Genomic DNA, 22,972 nt, shown 5'->3' on the forward strand with positions numbered 1-22,972 from the left:
TTGCTCTAACTCCTTTGGTTTTTTAGATATAAGCCAAAAACTGCATTTTACCCCTATGTTCTATTTTTAGCCATGGTGGCCATGTTTTTGACGAAACAGAAAAATAAAACACACTTTTTATTCTAGATACCCTAAGAATCATTCAGCTTAAGTTTGGTTGGAATTGGTGCAGTGGTTTCAGAGGAGAATATTTTTTAAAGTTAGAAAACATGATAAACAAATTGTGTAAAATAGTCCTTAAAGGGCAATAACTCTTTAAGGGGTCAATTGACAATTTTGGTCATATCAAACTTATTTGTAGATCTTACTTTGCTGAACATATTTGCTGTTTACTGTTTATCTTTATCATTAATACTATTCAAGATAATAACCAATAAAATGCTTCGCTGGGGCGCAGCTTGATACGACCGCAGAGGTCGAACCCTGAACAGTTGGGGCAAGTATGGACACAACATTCAAGCTTGATACAGATCTAAATTTAGATTGTTATTAAATATTTGACACTGCATAGGTTTCTGACACAGAAAGAATGTGGTCTAAGAACTTGAATTTTTTTAATTTACCTATTATGGTCCAATGTCCAAAATCAAAATACATGGTTAGATTCAGCATATCAAAGAACCCCATATATTCAATTTTTGTTAAAATCAAACAAAGTTTAATTTTGGACCCCAACTTGGACAAACTTGAAAACTGGGCCCATAATCAAAAATCTAAACACATGTTTAGATTCAGCATATCAAAGAACCCCAAGATTTCAATTTTTGCTTAAATCAAACTAAGTTTAATTTTGGACCCTTTGGACCTTAATGTAGACCAATTTAAAAAACGGGACTTAAAATTAAAAATCTAAATACACGGTTAGATTTGGAATATCAAAGAACCCCAATAATTCAATTTTTGATGAAATCAAACAAAGTTTAATTTTGGACCCTTTTGACCTCAATATGAACCAATTTGATAGCGGGGCCCACAAATAAAAAATCTAAATTCATGGTTAGATTCAGCATATCAAAGAACCCCATATATTCAATTTTTGTTGAAATAAAAAAAAGTTTAATTTAGGACCCCAACTTGGACCAACTTGAAAACTGGGCCCATAATCAAAAATCTAAACACATGTTTAGATTCAGCATATCAAAGAACCCCAAGAATTCAATTTTTGTTAAAATCAAACTAAGTTTAATTTTGGACCCTTTGGACCTCAATGAAGACCAATTTAAAAAACGGGACCCAAATTAAAAATCTAAATACACGGTTAGATTTGGCATATCAAAGAACCCCAATAATTCAATTTTTGATGAAATCAAACAAAGTTTAATTTTGGACCCTTTTGACCTCAATATGAACCAATTTGATAGCGGGGCCTACAAATAAAAAATCTAAATACATGGTTAGGTTCAGCATATCAAAGAACCTCATATATTCAATTTTTGTTGAAATCAAACAAAGTTTAATTTTGGACCCCAATTTGGACCAACTTGAAAACTGGGCCCATAATCAAAAATCTAAATACATGTTTAGATTCAGCATATCAAAGAACCCCATATATTCAATTTTTGTTGAAATCAAACAAAGTTTAATTTTGGACTCCACTTTGGACCAACTTGAAAACTGGGCCAAAAATCAAAAATCTAAATACATGTTTAGATTCAGCATATCAAAGAACCTCATATATTCAATTTTTGCTAAAATCAAACAAAGTTTAATTTTGGACCCTTTGGACCTTAATGTAGACCAATTTGAAAACTGGACCCAAAATTAAAAATCTAAATACACTGTTAGATTCGGCATAACAAATAAATAAATGTGATCAAAGATTTTACAAATCTAATGCGCCATACTGTGCAATTAAAGATTACTTCTTGAAATTTTTCAATATTTGAAATTTGAAAAAAAAATAATATTTTGAAGAATAATTCTTTTTAATTTCTGAAATCTGAAATGAGAAAAAATTGACCCCCACAATTTCTTTTTATCCCCCCCCTTTTTTTCCCCCAAAAAATTCAAGATATGGTCATAATCTCAATTCAAGTTTCCAATGGAGTTGGCATCCATAATTACCCATTTAAATTTACCATAGTGCTAACTTAATCTATTTTATAATAGAATTTAAAATATAGTGTCAAATCTTTCATATGGATTTTTTTGTAAAAAAAAAAGATGCAACATTTGCAGATATTTTTACTGGTCTTCCTTTATAAATATGCATTTCTTTAAACATAATTTAAAAGCAGTGTAAGGGAAGTAACCAAAACGTTGTATTTGGATTACCTCCCTTACACTGTTTTAAATTATCTTAATTGTTCATTAACCATTACTTTATACATAATTTAAAAGCAGTGTAAGGGAGATAATTTCAATGATGTATTTGATTTATCTCCCTTACACTGCTTTAAATTATGTTTTGTACTAAAGTATTTGTCCATTAACCAGGACAACCTTGTTTTTCCCCCTTTTTTGCCCCTAATTCCTAAACGGTTTGAGCCATAACCCCCCAAAGCAAATCCTAACCATCCCTTTGTGGTATGGAAACTTGTAGTATAATTTCAGAGAGATCCATACACCGTTCCACAGTTATTGTCTGGAAACTAGAAAATGCTTATTTTTGGCCCCTTTTTGGCCCCTAATTCCTTAACTGTTGGCACAATAACCCCCAAAATCAATCCCAACCTTCCTTTTGTGGTATTTAACCTTATGGTAAAATTTCAAAAAGATCCATTCACTTAAACTAAAGTTAGAGTGCGAAAACCAATGTGTATTCGGACGACGACGACAACGACGACGACGACACCAACGTCATACCAATATACGACCACAAAAGTTTTTTGCGGTCGTATAAAAATCCTTATTATTGACCAATATTTGGCCCCTTATTCATAAATGTTTGAGCAATTAACCCCAAAACTCAATTCCTACTTTCTCTTCGTGATAAAAAATAACTAACTTAAAATGTAAATTTTAAACAAAAAAAAAAAGGAATAAAAAAAATTGCCCCTTTTTTGACCCCCGCCCCCCTTATGATTCATCACCCCCACCCCCCTTTCCCCCCAAACCAAGCTCGATAACAGCCTTGCCTTTGTGGTATGGTACCTTGTAATACAATTTTAGAGAGATCCATACACTTGAACACAAGTTATTGTCTAGAAACTAAAAAATGCTTATTTTAAACCCCTTTTTAGGCCCCTTATTACTAAACGTTTTGGGCAATTACCACAACACTCAATTCCAGCTTTCCCTTTGTGAAATGGAACCTTGTAGTAAAATTTCAGAAAGATCCATACACTTACACACAAGTTATTGTCATGAAACTAGAAAAATGCTTGTTTTTTGCCCCCTTTCGGCCCCTTATTCCTAAAATTTTGAGGCAATTAACCCCAAAATCAATCCCAGCATTGACCCTTTGTGATATGGAATCTTGTGGTACAATGTCAAAGAGATCCATATGCTAACACACAAGTTATGTCTGGAAGTTACAAAAATGCTTATTTTCGGCCCCTTTTTGGCCCCTAATTCCTTAACTGTTGGTACCATAACCCCCAAAATCAATCCCCACCTTCCTTTTGTGGTATTGAACCTTATGGTAACATTTCCTAGAGATCCATTCACTTAAACTAAAGTTAGAGTGCGAAAACCATTGTGTATTCGGACGACGACGCCGGACGACGATGACGACGACGCCAACGTCATACCAATATACGACCTCAAAATTTTTTTGCAGTCGTATAAAAACTGCAAAATTACCTTAAAATTACCAATTTAGTAGCAGCAACCCAACAATGGGTTATTAGATTCATCTGAAAATTTCAGGGCTGATAGAACTTTACCTTATCAACACTTTTATCCATGTCAGATTTGCTCTAACTGCTTTGGTTTTTGAGATTTAAGCCAAAAACTGCATTTTACCCCTATGTTCTATTTTTAGCCATGGCAGCCATGTTTTTTGACGAAACAGAAAATAAAACAAACTTTATTCTAGATACCCTAAGGACCATTCAGCTTAAGTTTGGTTGGAATTGGTTCAGTAGTTCCAGAGGAGAAGATGCTTGAAATAGTTTACACCAGACGGACGACGACGACGCCAAGTGATGGCTTAAGCTCACAGTTCCTTTGGAACGGTCAGCTAAAAAAAGTTTTCTCCTTTTTAAAACAAGGTCTTGATTCAAACTATTAGTAAGCTATTTTTTTTTATCAGATAACAGTTGAACAAATGTAAACCATGTAAATTTTGTCCATATTACAGACATATACAACTGATTATGCCATTACCTTGACTGAAATAATAATAAAAAAAAATAATAATTTTTGGTTTTATTGATATCTAATTTATCACTGAATTAGTACTCACCACTAAACATTCTGTCATGTAGTTGAAGATGGAAACCAAAATTGGTACAGTCTCTCCTCTAATAGCTGAGTAAGGAAGAGTAAAAGACAAAAAGAAAGGTTGAAAAGCTGTTATACCAGTCACTGAAGACACACCCACTCCTACATCCAAGTTTGTACATAGGGAATTGCCAACCCACTCTGTGATTGTGTGGGGAATAGTTGATGTAACATTCACTTCTCCATCATCTCTGAAAAAAAACAAACAAAATTCATAGTTAATGTAACTTAAAATGTTTTACACATATGGTCTACATTTCAGTTTATTGCAGTGTAAATGTTTAAAGATGCAAACATTTAGAACTTATGTTTAAAATGTAACCACCACAACAAGGATCGTAATAACACTTTCAAATTTCAGAAGTCTTAAACAATAGTTCTCTCTTAGCAGAATTAACCAAAAATAAAGAATGGGTATTATCTGGTACCATTCTAAATAGTCAACAAAAAGCTATCATTAATGTCTATCAGACAAAGTTTCCAAGCATTTTGAGTTAGTTTGAGATATTCAATGTTTCCAAACTGTGTTTACTAAATACAAAAAGGCCATACATGATAAATGTGCTCATCTTGACCTGAGGCAACTTTCAGATATTTGTTTCGGACATTTAACTTTTGTTGAAGACCCTATGTTGATCTCTAGATGTCATTTTGATTTGTGTTGTCAGTTTGCTGTCTCATTTATGTTTACCACAAACCTCCTTTAATTCCTAGTCAGCTGACCTACCCTATCACATAAATATTCCATAACCAAGTCTCAGGGAAGTTCTTTCTCAGTCCAATTTGTTTTTGTTGCGACAGTGGTTTTTTTTCAACCCCTTGGCCATTGGATATCGGCAGTTTTGCCCCTCCAAGACCAATACCCCCTTCTAATGGATTAGAACCTCGTGGACCAGGGACTGGACCATCTAGAACGAGAAATGCTTCCATGGTAACAGATTTTAAAACTATTTATTAACCCAAAGTGACCTAACATGACCTTGCAGGGCATACTCCATTTTGTGAAAACCAATGAATTTCTTGTACCTGGAAGTGAAACTGAAATCTCTATTAATGTCACCTGTTAGGGAAAAATAAATCATCTGAAATATGTTTTTGTTATTAATTCATCAAAAGCTGGATTAAATAAGGGAAGTTTCAATTAGCATTTAGAACTGTGAACTGAGAAAGAACTGTGCCCTTATTTCACAACAAAATTTAACATAACAAATTTTAAACCAACTTATTTCCACAGACACTTTTTTTCACATTTAGCCATTTCTAGCCAACGTCATTGCACTTGATTTTCTGGTATTAGCAACTTTGAAACAAATGTATTCACATGAGAACATATCCAATTTTGTTATATTTTCAATATAGTCTACATCTGCATAATTTTTTTTCTAAATGTGAAAAAAACAATGTTTGTGAAAATTTATAGCTGGTTCACAGTAGTTATTTTAAGATAAAAAGTTGAGTGATAAGATTAGGTTTTTACCAAATTAACGAGGAATCTGATAAGAATACATTTCTATAAACATTGCTACATTATCTATTTATCACATTATTTTCAAGCAGAAAAATCAGATAAAATACAATCTTAGTTCAAACAGCTCGCTGCAGTGATATATTGACAGTACCAACTCTTGTGTAAAAATCTCTTGGTCCAGTATTGTTGTCAATGAGATGACTATAAACGTAACCAAATTATGTAAAAGTTAGTATCAATGCATTTACAAGTCAACAACAACTCCATGGAAAAAAGTCAAAATCCATCCACTTGGATTCTAATAAGATGATGTGTTAGCTGGCTCCAGATGATCAGTTGATGTGTTAGCACGAAATCCATCAGGTCATGTTGGTTCATCATGAATTATATTTCAAAAACAAGGCAGATGAAACAAAGAGCAAATCAAAAATCACAAGTTGAAGAAAAACAGAAAACACCAGGGCAAAAAAGAGAAAAACTACAAAAAGGATAGACAAGAGTCAATAAAACACTACATCATCAAGTGGATGTATCAAATGTCATTACATGGGGTATCAAAGTGAGAACTCAAGTAAAGGAGCTACTAACCCCAATAAACGACCTTGTAAAGGTGTATTTTTAAACTTGTATTATTTGAGGTAATCGAAATTGTATGTATTGCTAATTGTATTATTTATTGAAAATATAATAAGATGAAATGTATTTCTGTTTCATATTTATAAATATATTATCCTGAAATAGGAAATGATTTCATTTTTCTTTTTTCTAGAAATTTATCAACTTTTTCGACCTTATATTATTTGCGGTAATTTAAAGTGTATGTATTGCTAATTCAGTAATTGTATTATTTATTGAAAATATAATAAGATGAAATGTATTTCTGTTTCATATTCATAAATATAGTATCCTGAAAAAGGAATTGATTTCATTTGTGTTTTATCTAGAAATATGTCACCTTTTTCCTGATTTTATATGTCGCGCCACCCCTCGTCCATTGAAATTCTGGTTTCAAAAGTTAAGAATATGGTATATAAAGAATGTTTCAGCAAACATTTCTGTGGTTGAGGCATGGTGCTACTGTAAATGTGAGTGGTAAATTAGAATTCAAGTATATGTAGGTGGTAAATTAGAACTCAAGTAAATGTAGGTGGTAATTAGAATTCAAGTAAATGTAGGTGGTAATTAGAATTCAAGTAAATGAAGGAGGTAAATTAGAACTCAAGTAAATGTAGGAGGTAAATAGAATTCAAGTAAATGTAGGTGGCAAATTAGAATTTAACTAAATGTAGGTGGTAAATTAGAACTCAAGTAAATGTAGGAGGTAAATTAGATTTCAAGTAAATGTGGGTGGTAATTATAATTCAAGTCAAGGAAATGGAGGTGGTAAATTAGAACTCAAGTAAATGTAGGTGGTGGTAAATTAGAATTCAAGTAAATGTGGGTGATAAATTAGAATCCAAGGAAATGGAGGTGGAATTTTAGAACTCAAGTAAGTGTAGGTGGTAAATTAGAATTCAGAAAATGTAGGTGGTAAATAAGAATTCAAGTAAATGGAGGTGGTAAATTAGAACACAAGTAGATGTAGGTGGTAAATTAGAACTCAAGTAAATGTAGGTGGTAAATTAGAATTCAAGTAAATGAAGGTGGTAAATTAGAATTCAAGTAAATGGAGCTGGTAAATTAGAACTCAAGTAAACGTAGGTGGTAAATTATAACTCAAGTAAATGGAGGTGGTAAATTAGAACTAAAGTAAATGTGGGTGGTAAATTAAAACTCAAGTAAATGTAGGTGGTAAATTAGAATTCAAGTAAATGGAGGTGGTAAATTAGAATTTAAGTAAATAGAGGTGGTAAATTGGAACTCAAGTAAATGTAGGTGGTAAATTATAAATTAAATTTATGTGTAGGTGGTAAATTCAAAATAAAAAAAAAACATCAAAGATACCAGGCTTATTGGTAAGTATACATTGGCAAAAAAAAATCAGGAAAGATTAGTAGGTAAATAAGAAATCAGAAAAGAGTAGTTTGTTGATAAATTATTAAACTATTGACACAGAGATGCCACGACTTGATGTAATTTTGATGTCATAATGCAAATGTTGAAATTAAGATGGCAATACATTGACATGTAAACTATACAAAACATTCAAAGTCAATGAACCATGATTAAATGAGCAAGGCCAAATAACCTACTTGGAAATCAGGGATGCCAAAGCTCATTCAACTGCAAACCAAATATCATTGACTTATAATAACTTATATAAGAGGGGGCGGGCCCATATAATCTCCATGGAAATGAGACTTGCAAAGGCTAATACAACTGCATACTAAAAAGTATTGACCTAACAAGAGTTGTTTTTCTTAAACTGACCTAATTACAAACTTTAACATGTAAATTATTCAAAACATTCAAATCAATAGACCATGACTGAGGGGGCTGGGCCAAATATTCTCCATGGACATAAGATAAGCCAATGCTAATATATCTGCATACCAAATATCACTGACCTAATCAAAAACTAATACATGTAAACTAAGCAAAAAGTGAATAGACCATGACTGAGGGAGCATGGCCAAATAATTTCCATGGGAATGATATGTGCCAATTCTTATACAACTGCATACCAAATATCATTGACCTACAACTAGATATTTCCATAAACTGACCTAATCACAAACTGATATATTGTTGATGCAGTCGTCGCAGACAAAAGCACGCCCAAGTCCTCCTTTTTTTACTTTGTCAAAGCAAAAAAACAAATTTGTTAAAATACAGGTTGGGTAAGCTCTCTACACCTCCCCCTGGACATTGGGTTGATGTACCTGTACATTCATTATGTATATTTATTAAAGGAACCATGTTTCAATTGTTGCTCTCCATTTTGATGATTTAATTACTGAAAGGTCAAGTAAGGACTGAATAACCAGAGAAAATCTTAAAATTCAAAATAAGGTCTTAACTATTTCTTGATATGCTTGAGATCTTTTAAGCAATTCTTGGAATCAATTTTTTTAAATACACCTAAACTAAAATATTTTTTTTCCATAAATTTGTTAAACAAAATAACCACATCCCTCCCCCTTTGTTAAACAGAATAACCACACCCCTCCCCTTTTGTTAAACAGAATAACCATACCCCTCCCCCTTTGTTAAACAGAATAACCACACCCCTCCCCCTTTGTTAAACAGAATAACCATACCCCTCCCCCTTTGTTAAACAGAATAACCATACCCCTCCCCATTTGTTAAACAGAATAACCACATCCCTCCCCCTTTGTTAAACAGAATAACCATACCCTCCCCCATTGTTAAACAGAATAACCACATCCCTCCCCCTTTGTTAAACAGAATAACCACACCCCTCCCGCTTTGTTAAACAGAATAACCATACCCCTCCCCTTTGTTAAACAGAATAACCACACCCCTCCCCCTTTGTTAATCAGAATAACCACACCCCTCCCCCTTTGTTAAATAGAATAACCACACCCCTCCCCCTTTGTTAAACAGAATAACCACATCCCTCCCCCTTTGTTAAACAGAATAACCACACCCCTCCCCCTTTGTTAAACAGAATAACCATACCCCTCCCCCTTTGTTAAACAGAATAACCACACCCTCCCCCTTTGTTAAACAGAATAACCACACCCCTCCCCCTTTGTTAAATAGAATAACCACACCCCTCCCCCTTTGTTAAACAGAATAACCACATCCCTCCCCCTTTGTTAAACAGAATAACCAAACCCCGCCCCCTTTAAGTTAAATGATTGTTCTCTTATTAGATGATTCCCATTATCAAAGTCAAAAACCATAGAACTGTCAAATTATATGGATATATTCCAGGTTTCTGAAAATTTACCTCTAACATTAGTAGACTTTTTTTCGCAATAAAACCTTAATTAATAACAATGACAAACAGAACTGTCAAATTATCTGGATATATTCCAGGTTTCTGAAAATTCACCTCTAACACTAGCAGATTTTTTTTTTTTGAATTAAACCTAAATTAAGAACAGTGCCAAATAGAGCATCACCTTGACCAAGCATTTCTGCTAAATGGTCATCTTATTCAACAGCGGGAGAAAGAGGACCAATAGTCAGCATTAAAAGATCTTAGAAAATACACTTTGTATGTTTAAAACTTAGACCTGACAGAGAAAGCTGAACAAAAGAAAAGAGGACAGAATTACCCAACAAAATGTAGTTCCCAGAGCCAAGTCTCAGGAAACTGGCTTCGGACCTCTGTAGTCTTTCCTTCTGAGGAATCATCTGGTCCAGACTCTATTGAAGACTGTGTAGTCTTATACATTATCTCGGTGGTTGTCACCTTTTTATTTCCCTTTCTCATCATTGGCCTGCGAACTCTTTCATCTGAAGAGAAAAGTGCATTCTAAATTACCCAATCATGTAAATACTCCACAGCCACGTTTCGGGAAAGTGACTCCGTACAGCATCTGATGAATCTATCTGTTCTGTTGTTACACTTTCTTTCCTAGCAGCATCAGGTTGTATCTGACCTCTCCATGCTACGCCTCTATTCCCAATATCATATTCAGCTGAAGAAAAAAAAAACAACTAATTATTACCCAATCAAATGAATATCCCAAAGCCACGTCTCTGGAAACAGGGTTCTAACTTCTGGGGACTCTGGTCTTGGACTAGGGTTTACAGATGGTTGAGTATCAACCCTGACGCTCTCATCAATATCTACATTTGGCCTTACAGAACCTCTTACTCCAACTGGAAAAGGCCTTCCAACAGCTGAAAAAAATACACACTAGTATTTCTAATTCTGGAGAAAGTACTTCGAAATTAATTTATTTAATAAACAATTAAATACAAATGTGATACCCTTTTTTTTCATTTTCTAAGACTGAAGGCAAAAATGAAATATTTTTCTTCTAATAACGCATACCTGCCAACTTTCACGATTTAGGCGTGAACTTCACGATTTTGACCCCTTGTCACGATTGCACAATCGTGATAGTGTAAAAAGCTCTAAAACATGATTTTGTGAAGTGCTACACGAAAAAAAATGATTGTTCCCGATTTTGAACTTTTCCCAAGGGACAACCATGATCAGCCTATCAAAATCGTTGTTTCTCCTGATCTTTCGGCATTGCTAATGTGCTAAATTTTGAACTTGTTTGGGACATTTGAGTTATATTCCTCTGTCTGTATGTCAGAATTGTAAAAATTGTGATCATGGCAGATGAATTTTCATCTGCAAGAAGGTTCTTACACAGCTTCAGAAGAAAATCATGTCTGATTGACAAAATTCAAAGATGCAGTACTATCATAAACATGATAAATAGTAGCTAATGGACATTATTACCCTTATGGTAACAGATCATACATGTTGTCATTCTTGTAATTAAATTACCAGATCAATTAAAGTACAATGTTCTATCTTTTATTTTTCACAAGGAATCAGATATATTTCCTTCTCAGTGCATATTTTAAATTTGAAAAGTTAACAATCACTTTAATATTCCTGTGGCTATACAAGAAAATATATCCTGGTATTCTAGCTACATGTTCATTTTTTCTTCACAATAATATAAGTACTAGAATCATGCAAATAAAAAGAAGAAAAGCTTCTAAGCTTTTCATCATATACCATATAAAAAAAGATATGACACTTTTTCTAGAGCACAAAACAGTGCATGCAAAAAACGCCGCAAAAATTTGTAACCTTTGAAATTGTTGTCATGCACTAAAACCCCCATGGAGATTTTCAAAAGTTGGCAGGTATGATAACAATGAATACTTGTATCTTACACAAATAAAAAAATTCAAAGCAGAGGTGTAATCACTCATTAATTATATCTTTGATACACTTCTTTACAGATTTCAGGATAAAAATGTACTTTTATGTTTTGATTGATTTATCTGTAATCAATCAGAATTCTGAATTAAATATGACAAACACAGGGACTAAACTTAACTTGTTTTCTCCAGGTGCCAGCTGGGCCAAAAATATTTTTTCAGGGGCCCAACCAATTTTTATACTAATAAAAGAACAGAGTTCCAATGTCCCCCGCGTTACACTTATTTAATATTTCCAAGGGGCATAACTCTTTTTAAAAAAGTCGATCATCCACCATTATAGAACTTGTCCGAGATATTAACCTATAGTATAAGTTTTATAAAAATCTGGCAAGAATTGTACCCGTGAGAGCGCTAATGAGGCCATTTTCTATAAATTTAATATTTCCAAAGGACATTATTCTTTAAAAATAAACTGCTTCGCTGAGCGCAGCTGGATACGCCAGCAGAGGTCCTACCCTGAACAGTTGGGGCAAAAATGGACATAATATTCAAGCTTGATACAGGTCTGAATTTGGATTGTACTTAATTATTTGACATATTATAGGTTTCTGAATAAATGTAGTCAAAGAATTTGAAATTGGTTATATGAATTGAATTTATATTCAATTAAAGATTTCTTGCTGTTGTGCAATACATTGTGCTGTTGCGCAATACTTAGTAAATCTGTCATCAGACTATAAACAAATAAAGTTCAATTAATTCTCAATGTCATATTAGAAATTCATGAAAATGTAAAGGGAGCTTACATCAATAGATATAAACAATTCACCAAAGTGTCATGAGATTTGCTGACCACATTTTAGAGTTATTGTCCGAAAACTGGAAAATCTCCCCTTTTTTAATGAATAAAACTCGGAAATGATAAATGAAAAATTTATAAAATTCTAAACAGAGCTTACATCAATAGATATAAACAATTCACCAAAGTTTCATAAGAACTGCTGAGGTTATTGTCCGAAAACTGGAAAATCCCCCCTTTTTTAATGAATAAAACCCCATAACTCAGAAATGATAAATAAAAAATTTATAAAATTCTAAACAGAGCTTACATCAATAGATACAAACAATTCACCAAAGTTTCATAAGAACTGCTGAAAGCATTTTTGATTTTTTGTCCGAAAACTGGAAAATCCCCCTTTTTTTATGAATAAAACCCTAGGCCTGTAACTCAGAAACGTAAAATCTAAAATATATAAAAATCGAAAGGGAGCTATGTCAATAGATATAAATAATTCACCACAATTTCTTGCAAGTTGGTGAAAGCATTCTTGAGTTATTGTTCACAAACTGGAAAACCCCCCCTTTTTTAATGAATAAATCCCCATAACTCCGAAACGCAAAATCTAAAATTAATAAAAAATGAAAGGGAGCTCACGTCAATAGATATAAACAATTCACCAAAGTTTTATGCAAATTGGTTAAAGCGTTTTTGAGTTAATGTCCGACATGTTGACGACGGACAGACAGACAGACTGCCAACGGTATACCATAATACGTCCCGTAAACGGGCGTATAATAAATGAGGAATGTGTTCATGGGACATATATGATGCCCCCACTTGCATATCATATTAAGTTATAATGGGACATAACTAAAGAACAGAAAAAGTGACGCTACCAAAATTTGTATTTGATCTGAGTTTTGTAGTACTAAGTTTTGTGTATAAGTTACATAAAATTTGGTTGAGGCAAACTTAAGTTAGAGAATGGAAACGAAAAATTCAGCAATTTTTCCGTTTGTAAAGGGGCATAACTCTAGAACGAGTAAAGTGACGCCACCAAAATTCAAACTTGATCTGCATTTTGTGGTAATAAGCATTGTGTATAAGTTACATAACATTTGGTTGAGGCAAACTTAAGTTAGAGAATGGAAAGGAAAAATTCAGCAATTTTTCCATTTGTAAAGGGCATAACTCTAGAATGGTCAAAGTGATGCCACCAAAATTCAAACTTGATCTGTGTTTTGTGGTAATAAGCATTGTGTATAAGTTTCATAACATTTGGTTGAGGCAAACTAAAGTTAGAGAACGGAAACCAACTATGGGACGTACGTATGGACATATGTACGGACGTACAGACAGACAAGGGTAAAACTTAATGCCCCCTCCGGTACGGCGGGGGCATTAAAAGTTGATTGTCCACCATTTTAGAACTTGTCCAAGCTATTGCTGATATTAACCTATAGTATAAGTTTTATAAAAATCTGTCAAGAATTGTACCCGTGAGAGCGCTAACTAGACCAGACGGACGAATGGACACCTGGTATTTCCATGTCCCCCACAACGTGTTACGCGGGGGACAATAAAAATAAACTGTTGACACAGAGATATGTCTGGCCTGTTTGCATAAAATTAAGAAATAGACAATCTGATGGACAGCAATATTTGTTATTAAATTCAGTTGCTGGACCATGATCTTGTGGGCAGGGCCTGAAATTGGTTGACAAACTGAGATGTAAAGACAATGATGTAACTTTATATAAAATATCATTGTCTATTGTAAGTAGTTCCTATCAATCTTAAGCAGAAAACTTAACATTGAAAATTGCTAATTAATTCAAAGTCACTGGACTATGTCCTTGGAGGCAGGGCCTCAAAATGGTTGTCAAACTGATATGAACTGATAGTAATGCAACTTCATACAAACTATCATTGATATATCACAAGTAGATCCTATTAAACTAACTTAAGCAGAAAACTTAACATTGAAAATGGCTAATTAATTCAGTCACTGGACCATGGCCTAGGGGGCAGGGCCTCAAAATAGTCATCAAACTGATATGTACTGATAGCAATGCAACTGTATACAAAATATCAATGATCTATCACAAGTAGTTCCTATCAAACTAACTTAAGCAGAAAACTTAACAATTATTAATTGTCATTGCAGCTGTCGCTGAAAAAGCAATCCCTATGTCTCGCTTTTCGCAACGAAAAGGCGAGACAAAAACCAAGGTCAGTATGATGCTTCTGCATACAAAATTTTGTCAATCTAAGTTCTACAGTGTAAAAGTTATGCACCAAACACAATTTGGACAATGTTTTACTATCATAGAGGTCAAAGGTCAAATTCAAGGTCAGAGTGACCCGACTTTGATATATGACACACTCTCATACCATGATGTATCAGCCTACCAAGTAAGGTCAACCTAAATTCCATGGTACACAATGTATTCACAGTACACAAATCAGAAAAAAGGTTTTACTATCATACGGGTCAAAGGTCAGTGACCTGGTATATGACACACTTCAACCCCATGATGCAACGGCATACCAAGTTTGGTTAACTTCAGTTATACGGTACAAAAGATATGAGCCTAACATGAATTGAACAAGGTTTTACTATCATAGTGGTAAAAAGTCAAAGTTAAGGTCAGTGTGACCTGACTTTTGTATATTACACAATCCAAGTCCATGATGCAACTGCATATAAAGTTTGGTTTACCAAAGTTTTACTGTACAAAAGTTATGCCAAGGACATGAAGCGTGACAGACAGACAGACAAATGGACATGATGATTCCTATATACCCCCCAAAACTTTGTTTGCAATGGGTATAACAATCATACTGAATATAAAACCTTTTGGGAAAACAGTCTCAGAAAAATTAGCATTCACAAGGTGTCATCTTATAATAGGTCAATAAGTCAATGACTAATGAAACTAAACCTGTGAGTTAACTATTAAAAGGATACCAACGTCCCACAATACTATTGTGGTTTTCCTTAAACTTGAATGACTTAGTCTTTAAAAATTTACAATAAAATGCTCCGCTGGGGCGCAGCTTGATACGACCACAGAGGTCGAACCCTGAACAGTTGGAGCAAGTATGGACACAACATTCAAGCTTGATACAGCACTGAATTTGGATTGTAATTAAATATTTGACACAGCATAGGTTTCTGAAACAGAATGAAAGTGGTCTAAGAACTTTTAATTTACCTATTCATACATGTGATGGACTGTGAAACTCAGATCAGGAGATTGGGAAATTTTGGTCAGGAGATTAGGACTCAATCATAAATTTTGTCGTAAATGTAACCGTGTGCTGTAAAAATGGTCTTTTAAAGTGTGTTTTCTTCAACTTTCCATCCAATTTATTATGTTTATAGTACCCTTGTACTCATAAAGTTTCTCCATCTTTATATTCTACATGTTCAATCTAACACTGTTTTTTTTTTTCAGTATGTTCTTTAAATTTTTTACTTCATATTCTATAAAACAATCATTGCAACCAGAACATTTGTTTAACTATCTGCAAATAGTTTTCATTTGCATACTCAGAAAATCATTCTAACTGTATAACAAGGGTCATAGTTATTATATAAATTTCAATTTAAGCCTTGAAAGGAAGTATAGAATCCTCAAATAATTTTCAAATTATTATTTTTTTATTTGTCCTAAGACATTTAAAATCATTTAATTACCATCCTTTTATGATTATTTGTTCAATTTATATTTTATTTATATTCTTTTAAAATTTCATTATTAAAAGGAAAGTAACTTAAAACAGGATAAAACAAGGGAAGTAACCCAATAAATACACAGTTTTTGTTACACAACGGCAGTTAGCCTGAGGTAAAAAAAACGTTGATTACCAGTATGTTTGACACCCAAGCTGACAAGTGAAGCCATATAATTATGCATGTTAATTGATTTACAGGTAAAATATAACTTCAGGTAATGTCAGTTACAAAAGATGCCTGAGATGATATGTTGGGCAGAAATTTTTCATACATGAAAAATTTCATACACGGTATTTTTTCCTCTTCAACGGGAGGTCGGGAGGAGACCCATGAAAACGGGATTATTGTACTCCAGTCGGGAGGTTCACATGTATGCTATTCAAACCATATCATTATTATTTGCTTTTATATATAAATCAGAAATAACCAATTTTAAATGGAAAATTTTAAAGAAAAAAAAGGAAAAAAAAATCCCCCCCCCCCAAATTTTTTGAACCCCTTATGATTCATCACCCCCAAACTAAATCCCAGCTTTCCCTTTGTGGTATGGTACATTGCAGTATAATTTCAGAGAGATCCATACACTTGAACACAAGTTATTGTCTGGAAACTAGAAAAATGCTTGTTTTTTGGCCCCTTTTTGGCCCCAAATTCCTAAACGCTTAAGGCAATTACCCCCAAACTCAAACCCAGCTTTCCCTTTGTGATATGGAACCTTGCAGTACAATTTCATAAAGATCCATACACTTACACACAAGTTATTGTCCTGAAACTAGAAAAATGCTTGTTTTTTTGCCCTTTTATGGCCCCTAATTACTAAAATTTTGAGGGAATTACCCCCAAAATCAATCCCAGCCTTCCCAATGTGGTATGGTACCTTGCAGTACAATTTCAGAGAGATCCATACACTTGAACACAAGTTATTGTCTGGAAACTAGAAAAATGCTCATTTTTTTCCCCTTTTTGGCCCCTTATTCCTAAACTTTTTGAGCAATTACCCCCAAACTCAATTCCAGCTTTCCCTTTGTGATATGGAACCTTGTAGTACAATTTCATAAAGATCCATACACTTACAAACAAGTTATTGTCATGAAACTAGAAAAATGCTTGTTTTTGGCCCCTTTTTGGCCCCTAATTCCTAAAATTTGGAGGAAATTACCCCCAAAATCAATCCCAGTATTCCCTTTGTGATATGGAACCTTGTGATACAATGTCAGAGAGATCCATACACTTACACACAAGTTATTGTCATGAAACTAGAAAAATGCTTGTTTTTTGCCCCTTTTTGACCCCTAATTCCTAAAATTTGGAGGCAATTACCCCCAAAATCAATCCCAGCATTCCCTTTGTGATATGGAACCTTGTGGTACAATGTCAGAGAGATCCATTCACTTACACACAAGTTATGTCTGGAAGTTACAAAAATGCTTATTTTTGGCCCCTTTCTGGCCCCTAATTCCTTAACTGTTAGTACCATAACCCCCACCTTCCTTTTGTGGTATTGAACCTTATGGTAAAATTTCATTGAGATCCATTCGCTTAAACTAAAGTTAGAGTGCGAAAACTAATGTGTCTTCGGACGCCGACGACGTCATACCAATATACGACCACAAAATTTTTTTTGCGGTCGTATAAAAAAGGACACAGAGTAGGGATAATATGTTATAAAACATGTCAGTACCAAAGCACTGATCCCTATTTACAAGGTATGAAACTTCCAGGTCTACTACTTTCTGAAAAATAAAGCTTTATACAAATAGTTAACAACGCTGCTGGAATAGCATCCCTGTGTTTCATATTCTGTGAGAAAGCCGTAGTCAAGACAAATGAAGAGCTTGGCCATGAACGCATGATATGGCCATCGCTATTTTTCCATTACTTCTCAATGTCATATCAGAAATTTATAACTGCCCATCCGTCAGCCCTCACCATAGTATAAGCCAGCTAAAAATCAGACAACAGACTGATAGTGTTGAGATGTCCCAATGGAATATGATAAAGCGAACATTATTAATTCTTTAAGTTTTATAATGATTTGAATGCATGGAATAAAACTCTGAAACTACATGTGATAAATATTAATCAGGATGAATTCTTTATTTTTGAACATGCAGCTGGGAATATGAAACAGTTCAATCAATTATTTACTGCTTTTACATTTAAATACTTACAAAAGTACACAGGTCTGTGTATCTGCACTTTACATGGTCTTGTCTGTAATGTTAGGTCTGTAAATACCACTAAATTCATTTTCTGAAATAGATACCATTACATGAAATAAAAAGGTTGACAAATGAAAATGTATTTGAGCTGATTGTAAGGTGTGGATTAGGTAAAAACAGAATGTTGTCATGGGACACAGATTCTACAACCTTTATAATGTAGACAGGAGTATCTTCAGAATGGGTTGTGATTATTAAAGTTTCTTATGTTTAGACAAACAACTCTATATAACAAGATCTCTTAACAATAGTTTATTGGCGGTAATTTAGAAACTCCTCAGAGACGCTTTTAATCTGACAAGAAATGTAGGCATAAGAGTCCTCACAATGCGGTTTACCATAAATGGTACATTGTCAAGGGGAATAACTACCATGATCAAAAGTTAAGATTGATTTTGTAATTTTCTGAAACAAAACTGATAGACATTTGATATAATTTTTTTTTTAATATGACAAGGAATATAAGCAAGAGAGCACCAAGAAGAATGAATGCAGACATGACAGATGTACAGACGCCAAGTTTTTCTCTGTCCCCCTGCTCCACATTACAGTGGGGAAGAAGATTATTTGTAGATCTTACTTTGCTGAACAATTTTGTCATTTACACTTTCTCTCTTTCTATAATAATATTAAAGATAATGCATAACCTAAAACTGTAAAATTTCCTAAAAATTAACTATTTCTGGACAGTAACCCAACAAAAAGTTGTCCTATTGGTCTGAAGATTACTTGACAGGTAGATCTAAACCTGTTAAACACTTTCACCTATGTCAGTTTTGCTCTTACTGCTTTAGTGTTTGAGATGAAAGCCAAAAACTCCTTTTGACCCCTATGTTCTATTTTTAGAAACTCCCGCCATATATTTTAATGGATCAAATCCCCAAATACAATCTATAAATTAGATACCCTAAGGAACATTCAATTAAAGTTTTTAAGTATTTGGCAAAGTAGTTTCAGAGAAGAAGATTTTTGAAAAAGTAATTGGACTTGCAAGAAAATAACCAAAAATAGTAAAATCTAATAAAAATAAACTATTTCCACAGTAACACAACAATGGGTTGTCGAACTCGTCTGAAAATTTGATAGCAGATAGATCATGATCCATTTATCACTTTAACTTTTGCTCTAACTGCTGTAGTTTTTGAGATATAAGTAAAAAACTGCTTTTGTCCCCTATGTTCTATTTTTAGCCATGGCGGCCATGTTTGTTGATGGATCAAAACTTCTGATACAATTTATAAACCAGTTACCCTAAGGAACATTCAGTAAAAATTTAGAAGTATAAGCCCAGTAGTTTCAGAGGAGAAGATTTTTAAATGTTAGCAAACATGATGAAAAAATTGTGTAAAATTGTCTTTAAAGGGCAATAACTCCTTAAGGGGTCAATTGACAATTTTGGTCATATAAAAACTTTTTTGTAGGTCTTACTTTGCTGAACATTTTTGCTGTTTACAGTTTATCGTTATCTTCAATAATATTCAAGATAATAACCAAAAACTGCAAAATTTCCTTAAAATTACCAATTTAGTGGCAGCAACCCAACAATGGGTTGTTCGATTCGTCTGAAAATTTCAGGTCTGATAGATCTTGACCTATTGAACATTTTTATTCCTGTCAGATTTGCTCTAAATGCTTAAGTTTTTGAGATATAAGCCAATAAAATGCTTCGCTGGGGCGCAGCTTGATACGACCGCAGAGGTCGAACCCTGAACAGTTGGGGCAAGTATGGACACAACATTCAAGCTTGATACAGCTCTGAATTTGGATTGTTATTAAATATTTGACACAGCATAGGTTTCTGACACAGAAAGAATGTGGCCTAAGAACTTGAATTTTTTTAATTTACCTATTATGGTCCAATGTCCAAAATCAAAATACATGGTTAGATTCAGCATATCAAAGAACCCCATATATTCAATTTTTGTTCAAATCAAACAAAGTTTAATTTTGGACCCCAACTTGGACAAACTTGAAAAATGGGCCCATAATCAAAAATCTAAACACATGTTTCGATTCAGCATATCAAAGAACCCCAAGAATTCAATTTTTGCTAAAATCAAACTAAGTTTAATTTTGGACCCTTTGGACCTTAATGTAGACCAATTTAAAAAACGGGACTTAAAATTAAAAATCTAAATACACGGTTAGATATGGAATATCAAAGAACCCCAATAATTCAATTTTTGATGAAATCAAACAAAGTTTAATTTTGGACCCTTTTGACCTCAATATGAACCAATTTGATAGCGGGGCCCACAAATAAAAATTCTAAATTCAGGGTTAGATTCAGCATATCAAAGAACCCCATATATTCAATTTTTGTTGAAATCAAAAAAAGTTTAATTTTGGACCCCAACTTGGACCAACTTGAAAACTGGGCCCATAATCAAAAATCTAAACACATGTTTAGATTCAGCATATCAAAGAACCCCAAGAATTCAATTTTTCTTAAAATCAAACTAAGTTTAATTTTGGACCCTTTGGACCTCAATGAAGACCAATTTAAAAAACGGGACCCAAATTAAAAATCTAAAAACACGGTTAGATTTGGCATATCAAAGAACCCCAATAATTCAATTTTCGATGAAATCAAACAAAGTTTAATTTTGGACCCTTTTGACCTCAATATGAACCAATTTGATAGCGGGGCCTACAAATAAAAAATCTAAATACATGGTTAGATTCAGCATATCAAAGAACCTCATATATTCAATTTTTGTTGAAATCAAACAAAGTTTAATTTTGGACCCCAATTTGGACCAACTTGAAAACTGGGCCCATAATCAAAAATCTAAATACATGTTTAGATTCAGCATATCAAAGAACCCCATATATTCAATTTTTGTTGAAATCAAACAAAGTTTAAATACTGGACCCTATCTTGGACCAACTTGAAAACTGGGCCCATAATCAAAAAACATGTTTAGATTCAGCAAATCAAAGAACCCCAAGAATTCAATTTTTGTTAAATCAAACTAAGTTTAATTTTGGACCCTTTGGACCTTAATGTAGACCAATTTAAAAAACAGGACCCAAAATTAAAAACCTAAATACACGGTTAGATTTGGAATATCAAAGTACCCCAATAATTCAATTTTAGATGAAATCAAACAAAGTTTAATTTTGGACCCTTTTGACCTCAATATGAACCAATTAGATAACGGGGTCCACAAATAAAAAATCTAAATACATGGTTAGATTCAGCATATCAAAGAACCCCATATATTCAATTTTTGTTGAAATCAAACAAAGTTTAATTTTGGACCCCAATTTGGACCAACTTGAAAACTGGGCCAAAAATCAAAAATCTAAATACATGTTTAGATTCAGCATATCAAAGAACCTCATATATTCAATTTTTACTAAAATCAAACAAAGTTTAATTTTGGACCCTTTGGACATTAATGTAGACCAATTTGAAAACTGGACCCAAAATTAAAAATCTAAATACACTGTTAGATTCGGCATAACAAATAAATAAATGTGATCAAAGATTTTACAAATCTAATGCGCCATACTGTGCAATTAAAGATTACTTCTTGAAATTTTTCAATATTTGAAATTTGAAAAAAAAATAATATTTGAAGAATAATTCTTTTTGATTTCTGAAATCTGAAATGAGAAAAAATTGGACCCCCACAATTTCTTTTTATCCCCCCCCCCCCTTTTTCCCCCAAAAAAATTCTTTCCCTCAAGATATGGTCATAATCTCAATTCAAATTTCCAATGGAGTTGGCAACCATAATTACCCATTTAAATTTACCATAGTGCTAACTTAATCTATTTTATAATAGAATTAATAAAAATATAGTGTCAAATCTTTCATATGGATTTTTTTGTAAAAAAAAAAGATGAAAACATTTGCAGATATTTTTACTGGTCTTCCTTTATAAATATGCATTTCTTTAAACATAATTTAAAAGCAGTGTAAGGGAAGTAACCAAAACGTTGTATTTGGATTACCTCCCTTACACTGTTTTAGATTATCTTTATTGTTCATTAACCATTACTTTATATATAATTTAAAAGCAGTGTAAGGGAGATAATTTCAATGATGTATTTGATTTATCTCCCTTACACTGCTTTAAATTATGTTTTGTACTAAAGTATTTGTCCATTAACCAGGACAACCTTGTTTTTCCCCCTTTTTTGCCCCTAATTCCTAAACGGTTTGAGCCATAACCCCCCAAAGCAAATCCTAACCATCCCTTTGTGGTATGGAAACTTGTAGTATAATTTCAGAGAGATCCATACACCGTTCCACAGTTATTGTCTGGAAACTAGAAAATGCTCATTTTTGGCCCCTTTTTGGCCCCTAATTCCTTAACTGTTGGTACCATAACCCCCAAAATCAATCCCAACCTTCCTTTTGTGGTATTTAACCTTTTAGTCAAATTTCAAAAAGATCCATTCACTTAAACTAAAGTTAGAGTGCGAAAACCAATATGTATTCGGACGACGACGCCGGACGACGACGACGCCGGACGACGACGACGACGACGCCAACGTCATACCAATATACGACCACAAAATTTTTTTGCGGTCGTATAAAAACTGCATTTGACCCTTATGTTCTATTTTTAGCCATGGCGGCTATGTTTGTT

The 22,972-nt window shown here is 33.4% G+C and overlaps 1 protein-coding gene and 1 long non-coding RNA gene across 5 annotated transcripts in view; one reads left to right on the forward strand and one right to left on the reverse strand.

Annotated features, from left to right (window-relative positions):
* LOC127734631 (alpha-2-macroglobulin-like) overlaps nucleotides 1–22,972 on the reverse strand; it is a 150,245-nt gene that overhangs the window by 33,596 nt on the left and 93,677 nt on the right. The window contains exons 26-28 of one of the 4 annotated variants that reach the window (XM_052244611.1): nucleotides 18,318–18,399; nucleotides 10,042–10,222; nucleotides 4,349–4,577 (exon numbers count right to left, since the gene is read on the reverse strand). In XM_052244611.1, the coding sequence (XP_052100571.1) occupies nucleotides 4,349–4,577; nucleotides 10,042–10,222; nucleotides 18,318–18,399 (492 nt within the window). Of the gene's footprint in view, nucleotides 1–4,348; nucleotides 4,578–5,113; nucleotides 5,295–10,041; nucleotides 10,223–10,250; nucleotides 10,408–10,437; nucleotides 10,613–18,317; nucleotides 18,400–22,972 lie in introns of all 4 variants that reach the window. The other 3 variants (XM_052244607.1, XM_052244609.1, XM_052244608.1) reach the window with 3 other exon arrangements.
* Nucleotides 101–21,905, forward strand: LOC127734643 (uncharacterized). The gene is made up of 2 exons (XR_007997679.1): nucleotides 101–996; nucleotides 20,647–21,905. It is a non-coding gene; the product is annotated as an uncharacterized LOC127734643 (long non-coding RNA).

This window comes from Mytilus californianus, unplaced genomic scaffold, assembly GCF_021869535.1.
Source record: "Mytilus californianus isolate M0D057914Y unplaced genomic scaffold, xbMytCali1.0.p SCAF_3, whole genome shotgun sequence".
Taxonomy (NCBI): domain Eukaryota; kingdom Metazoa; phylum Mollusca; class Bivalvia; order Mytilida; family Mytilidae; genus Mytilus; species Mytilus californianus.